The sequence below is a fragment of the Drosophila biarmipes genome, chromosome X, assembly GCF_025231255.1.
Source record: "Drosophila biarmipes strain raj3 chromosome X, RU_DBia_V1.1, whole genome shotgun sequence".
Lineage (NCBI taxonomy): Eukaryota > Metazoa > Arthropoda > Insecta > Diptera > Drosophilidae > Drosophila > Drosophila biarmipes.
Window position 1 is genome coordinate 6,851,109 of NC_066611.1, and position 7,129 is coordinate 6,858,237.

Consider the following 7,129-nt stretch of genomic DNA (forward strand, 5'->3'; position numbering starts at 1 on the left):
AGCATTATAGCTAAACATTACAATTGTTTGTTATAAAAAATGCATCCTTTAAAAAGTGGTATTTTCTCCCATAAATATTGAACAAAGAAGTCTTAAGATATTATTATAAAAATGTTTATTACATATTAAATACACCTTTTTATAATATCTTTTATAAAAATATATATTTCATATTTAAGAAGATATTATTAAAAAAATGTGTATTTATTAGTGATTTTTTTTAATAATATAGTAGTATTAAGAATATCTTGTTACAAATAAAATATACATTTTTATAATATCTTAAGAACTTAACATAAACATCATATGTTTAGAATAATTGTTTGATGGTTTATGATCTATTCTGCTGATAAACTAAGTCTATTATTATAATTATGCTAAGCTTGCCATTAAAAAGTATATAAAATTCTTTAAGATTTGAAGATATACACATAAAGAACCTGTTTAACACTGAGTTTACATCTGTATAATATTGTCTATAATTATGAATGTTTATTAATAAAAAAAAGGAACTCTTTTAAAAGGCTTTATAATATATTAAATATTATACATTTTTGATATCCCTTATTTCAACTAACTTTTAATCCTGGTATTATATAAACCCTTTCTTCCAAATCAAATACCTTTCTTTTAGACTCAGGAACATTACCTTTCAGAAAATATTTTTGTGCAAGATTAAAACCACATTTTAAGATTAATATAGTTGTTTGTAGTTTAGAGATTTATTATCCCAAGGGACTGAACTTTTTGAAATCTACACCTGCCTTGGCACGCCCCACTCAGCTCGATGAAGTGCTCATCTGCAGGGACTCGCATTTTTCCAAAGGGTAGCGTATGCGCTCATCTTCGGGTTAAAACTAATGCCATCCTGTCAGGGGCGTTGGCTGGCCTGGTGGGCGTGGCAGCCCTCTAATTTCATTTACACGCTTTTCAACGCTCCCCGGCGCTCCAATCGGGCTCCATTTAAATGTTTGCCTAGGTGCGGCCCCTCGCAGAGCCACCCAAGCACTCGCACAGATACTCAGAGGTAAGTAAGTGGAACTTCCGGAGCCATACTATAATGCCGGGCTCGCATACATCCTTGGGTGCTTTCGCTTTTGAGCCCGGGCTGGCGTTTGCATCTCGCAGATGCCTCGTTGCCATGTAGAACTAATTCCATTAAAGCCAGCTCTAACTTGATTTTCAATTGACTCCTCATTTGCAGTGGTGCGGTGGGTGGTGGGTGCTCGGATTCGGTGGGTCAGGACGCGCTGTCAGCAATCAACATGTTCAATTGAGCATATCCTGCCGGCTGCAGGACACTGCCATACTGCCATACTATACCAGAGAAATGTGATTACCCGACGCTATTTTCCACATACATCCGAGCAGGGGCGTAGGCAGAGTTCGGCTCTCTTCAGGGGACCTGAAAAAAAATTTAATTAAATTAAAATTTTTTTATATAATCTATAAGTGGTAAGCGTGGATAGCCTAAAACTTATTAAGTGTTTTTTATGGTAAAATCTTTGCTAATTTTTTTAAGTAAGCATTAAAATAATTTCTAACTCAGCTTCTGTCTTAATATATTTTCCATTATAATTTTTTTTTAACTGTTAAACAAATACATTTAAAAATTAATTAAATTTAAAATTTTTACCTAATTGATTTAAATAAAATAAAATTAAAAAACTCCATACAAACGCGACTTCTTGGGAACCAAGAACCAAAAATTGTTTTTTTTTCATTTTTTATGTATTTAACATTTTATAAAGCAAAATAAATGTTAGAAACATTAATTTGCCTAGCTTTCTTTAAGATTTTTTTATTCTTTTTTATAAATCGGTAAAAGTATTTTTAATATAATATATTATAGGTACCTTTTTAAAAATTTGATGCTAAACCAATTCATCATAATTACGCTTATACAAAAAACTAATAAATTATAATAAATTATTGTATATAAAAGGTAGATCTTTTTAGAACCCCAAAGCAATTGATTGTGTTAGTAACCACCCCCTCTACTTACGCCACTGCCCTTCGGCGTCAGAAAGAGACGGGTGATGGGGCGTAGAAAGAGACGGCGAACGAGAACACAACAAGAAGAAGGTCCAGCGGGCGCCTTTTACATTTCATTGGATTTTATGCGTTTCACTTTATGCTGATGTTTTTATTATTAAATTTTCTTGAATTTTCATTTACATTTTCTGGCTTTCTTAGCGCTCGCTCTATCTCCCGCCTCTGTTTGGTCGTTAGTGTTGTCGCCGATGCTGATGACTCCTCTTCATTTTCACACTTTTCATTCAATTTATTGCATTTCGCAAATTGAGTGTCGCTTTCCTTAGATCTATTCGCCCTCCTGTTTCGTCCTGGCCACATCATCCTGTCCTGTTTTCACACTTTTCTAATTTTCCAAAAGAGACAGCGCGAAAAATGCCAAGAAGTACCTAAAAAGAAGCCAATTCGATTTAAGAATAGGGAAAGCTTGAAAGGAACGAGGGCTGGAAAAGCTTGGTAATTTATATACTTGGACAATAACTAAAAATCTTTAAAAATTACTATTAAATTTAAATGTTATCCACACAAAAACTTATTTATTTTACTTTTTTGTTATAATATTTTGCCAATTTTAAAATAAGGATACTAAAATGTAAATTGAGTCAATGTCATAATATAATTTTATTTCACTGGTTTTTTTAGGTTTGTTTAATTAAAAAAATGTTTTAAAATATTGGATAGAGTTATTAGTTAGTTATAAATTTTTTATTACCAATTTATTTACCATTTTTTTTTCTCAATAAATGCGTTTTCCTCGCCATATCTCGTTAGGGAGGCCACCAGGTCTGCAGTTAGCATGATTACCGAGCCACTGTGGATCAGTTATGGACTTCCGGTGTACGAAAACATACTTCCGGCGGAGTTTCCCGACTTGGGCCACAATGTCAGGCTGACTCTCAAGGGCAGCGCCTGTGAGACAAAAGTGGCAGCCCAAACCAGTGTCAGTCGCCGGTTCCGTTCGCGAACTCCCCTATCCTTCAAATAAAAGTGCCTCGTCATAATGCAGACTGGTAGCACATCCTCGTGATGTCCATTCATCCAAGGACTTCCGCTGATCACTCTTTCAAGCTGAACTACCACCTGGCAGTTGGCTTCCCGAGAGACGTATGCCAAATCGAGGTCAAAAGTCATAGACTCATTCAGTTTTAATTGCATCACGGTCCACAGCAAATGAGCATGTGCCAAATGACCATTGATGTTCGACCTATTCAGGTATTTTTGGCAACTGGCATCAGGGCATTGGACCAAAACATTGTCCTCGTCCAAACGATCGAATGGAATGGGTAAGTTCACGTGTTTTGTGGTATTGCGAACGAAAATTTCGGGGCACTCCACTATTTCCGTGGGACTGCCATCAGAGTTTGAGCCTATAAAGCAAACACGTTGTACTTGAGATATATCGTTTTGCAAACCTCTTTTTGCTTCTGAAGTGGGCCATCCCAGAGACTGATGTTTCGCCAAAAACTGACAGCTTAAGTACAGGTATTTTTCCTGTAGACTTAATGATAATGATATGGACCCCGAATTAAGGCGCTTTATTTTCTCACACCTCTCCTCTTCAGTAATCGATCTAATGTCTTCTGCAAATGGTGACTTTGTTCTGATATAAACCACTGGATACTTAAAAGGAGGAAGCGGTGGTTCCACTCGAGCCTTGCTGTTATAAAATGAGTATAAGTCTTCATCTTTTGGATAGCCAAGGAGCTTGGAATTTGTAGACTCGTTGTTAAAAGATGTAACTATTTCCGGTAGGTCCTGGGCAGAAATGAATGAAGTGTCGGATGATTTACCCTCCACGGGCATACTTTCTTGACTTTTCTGTGGAACTTCCACAGGCTTGTACTCCTGACTTTGTTGTGGATTATCCACATTTCCTTGGGAAGTAGCTATTTCCGGTTCATTCACGGCAGTAAGAGGTGAAGTCTCGACTGTCGTTTCCTCCATGGGTGCACTTTTTTGACTCTGCAGGGGAACTTCCATGGGTATGTTCTCCGGATTTTTCTGAATTATTTCCATGGGCTTATCTTCCTGACCTTTGGAATTTTCCATTTCCGGATCATGCTGGACAATAAAAGTCTCGTCCACTATTTCCTCCATAAGTTCACTCTCGTGAGTTTCCTGTGAAAGCAGAATTTCCTCATTTCCTTGAGAAGTATCTATTTCCGGTTCATCCTGGGCAGAAATGAATGAAGTCTCGGCCATTACTTTCTCCACAGGTACATTTTCTCCATGTTTTTGTGTAATTTCCACAGGTTTAGCTATCTGAATTTTCTGCATAAGTTCCATGGGCTTATCTTCCTGACTTATCTGAGAAATTTCCATCGATTCAGATTGAGGATCATCGGAGCTGTTCAAGTCGATTCGACTGTTGGGGCTACTCAAAATAGTGGTTATGTTTTCATTTATCACAGATTGCAGGTGTTCCACGTCGGAACTCTCAGAACTATAACCCTCGAACTGCTCTTCATCGAATACCACACTCACTTCTAGTAGGTGGGAACTATTGTGCAAGATCTCCATAATTCCTCTGGTACCACTCAAGCTACTACTTTGTCCAAGAGAAGAATTGCTCGGAGATTCGAAAGCATCCATCGATTCAGAATCCCCGTCTTCTGAGCTGTTCGAATCGTCTCTACTGCTCTGATTGCTCAAAATGGAGGTTATATTTCGATTAATCACGGATTTCAGCGATTCCCCGTCGGAACTCTCGGAACTGGATCCTTCGATGCCTACTCTTACGTGTATGGGGTAGGTCCTACTGCCACATTTTCCACAGATGAACTTCTTCGCCTCATCGCCATCAAGACACTGACAGTGCTTCTCCAGGCACGCACAAATGCGAAAGGATTGTGCAAACCGTACAATTCACGGTAAAAAATATTGAAAAAAAAAGTTATATATGTATGTTTTACTTGTGTAGAGTTTTTGATGCTGTCTTTACGAAGTATTGAGTGAAAGTGAAACTGAGGGGTAGAATGAGAGTGAATGACAATGAAAGGCATGCTATAGGTTATACTGTGTAGTTTCCGGTATTTAAACAAAAAATTTTAAAAAATTTAAACAAATACCCATATTTTCTTAATAAATAATAATTTAAATAAGCTTAATATAAAAAAACATATAAAAATTCCTAAATTAGCTTTTGATTTCATTAATTAATAGCTAACCTAAAAACTCCGCAAGGTCATGACTTTTAGCTAGAACCTATTGGGAATTATAAGAAAAATGTTGTATTTCTACGGCGTAGACCGTTCATTATTTATGTATTATTAATTTAATATTACTTACTTATAGTTTTTCCTCTCCCCTTAAGTAACCTAAGTGTTATAGTTCACAGTTCGAGCGATCAAAACTGGTAGGGCCTTTGGCGTTGGCAGGAAACGAGCCTTCGAAAAACATGTGAGCCAGCCCCGCACTCTCAAAATTACGCGAAACCATATTGCCAGTGGAATTCTCAGCGGAACTCGAGGTCTAAATTGCGCGAAGTAGAAAACGAGGACTCGAATTTCTGACAGGATGTCCAGCGAGCAGCAGGCCCAGCAGCCGGAAGCGGAAGGCAGCCACGAGCAGGAAGCGGAAGCGGAGTCCGAGACCCTGGTAGCCGAAGTGCCCTCGATCCCCAGTGTGGCCAGTTCCGTGGAGGAGAATGCGCCCAGCACCAGTCGGACGGGCAAAACCGCCGCACCGCTCAGCGGTTGTGTGGTGCGAATCAAGCACGAGCTGCAGGACATTCGCAGGCATCCGCCGCCGAACTGCAGCGCCGAAATGCAGAACGAGGATCTCTTTCGCTGGACGGCCGGTGTGAACGGGCCGCCTGGCTCCGTCTACGAGGGCGGCCACTTCCGGCTGGACATCCGCTTCCCGGCCAGCTATCCCTTCCGGCCGCCGCGCATCCGGTTCACCACCCGGATCTACCACTGCAACGTGGACAGCCGCGGCGCCATCTGCCTGGACGTCCTCGGGGAGCGATGGTCGCCGGTGATGAATGTGTCCAAGGTGGGTTCGATTCCTTGTAAATTATATTGTTAAATTTATTTAAAGTTCGCCATCTAGTTTCACAATTAAAAGGAGTACAGAGTTTCTTAAAATTTTTTAATTAAATGTTTAACATTTTTAAAACATTTTTTTTTATCTTTGTTAAAAACTGTTATATATTAAAAAAAAAGATTTTATTTTTATTATATTTTAATTTAAGAATATTTTCTTTGAACTTAGCTTTATAACTTCTTTTTTAACTTAAAAAAATATGTTATTAACAAAATGGTTAATTTTCTTTATCACTTTCTTAACATTGTTTTTGATCTTATAAAATTTTTTTAAATAAATAATTATTAAAAAATATGTCTTCCAAAGTTTTTAAAATACCTATTTGTCAAATTGTACTTTGTTTTAAAATAAATGTTGTTATATTTTAAGTTATTTACTGCTTTTTATATTGTTATTTATTTAAGCTGACATAAAAAGGATTTATTTTCTCTCATGCCCCTCTTAAATTAAGTTTGTTGTATTTTTCTTTTTAATTTATTTTTTTTATTTTCTTTAACTACTAGGTTCTGCTGTCCATTTACGTGCTGATGAGTGAGTGCAATCCGGATGATCCGCTGGTCATGTGCATTGCGGATCAGTACAAGACCAACCGCAAGGAGCACGACAAGATCGCCAGGCACTGGACCAAGCTGTTTGCGATGACCAAGGCGCAGACCAAGGATGGCGAGGAGGATCAGGATCAGGCCCAAGAGGATAGCCAGAAACAGGAGCCAGTGGCAAGTCAGTCGGAAAAGTAAAAGTCGAAAACACATCCAACGCCCAAGGACCAAATATAAAGCAAAACTCCTAAATTACTGTGCAATACAATTCCAATAAAAAAATAAAATTAAAAAATAAATTTAATATTATTAATTAAAATCACAGTAAAAGTAACTTTAGGTTTTTATTCTTTTGAGAACAAATATATTGAAATTCCTTTTACAAAATAAACTGTTGCATACTTTTAGGTTAGGTTGTGATATTTTTATTTTATTTTAACAAATTAGAGTTAGTATATAATACCAGAATAAATATTTGACATTGAAAGGCGCTGGAAGCTGTGTGATAT

The 7,129-nt window shown here is 37.5% G+C and overlaps 2 protein-coding genes across 2 annotated transcripts; one reads left to right on the forward strand and one right to left on the reverse strand.

Annotated features, from left to right (window-relative positions):
- Positions 1-1,109: 1,109 nt before the first annotated feature.
- Positions 1,110-4,977, reverse strand: LOC108024292 (uncharacterized). Its single transcript, XM_017094192.3, has 3 exons — positions 2,759-4,977; positions 2,006-2,423; positions 1,110-1,405 (listed from the first exon to the last, which is right to left on the reverse strand). Exon 1 carries the CDS (start codon positions 4,624-4,626, stop codon positions 2,857-2,859), a length of 1,770 nt encoding a protein of 589 aa, XP_016949681.3. The 5' UTR covers positions 4,627-4,977; the 3' UTR covers positions 1,110-1,405; positions 2,006-2,423; positions 2,759-2,856.
- A 377-nt stretch (positions 4,978-5,354) lies between these two features.
- LOC108024440 (ubiquitin-conjugating enzyme E2-17 kDa) lies at positions 5,355-6,919 on the forward strand. The gene is made up of 2 exons (XM_017094358.3): positions 5,355-6,030; positions 6,585-6,919. Exons 1-2 carry the CDS (start codon positions 5,551-5,553, stop codon positions 6,816-6,818), a joined length of 714 nt encoding a protein of 237 aa, XP_016949847.1. The 5' UTR covers positions 5,355-5,550; the 3' UTR covers positions 6,819-6,919.
- Positions 6,920-7,129: the final 210 nt, after the last annotated feature.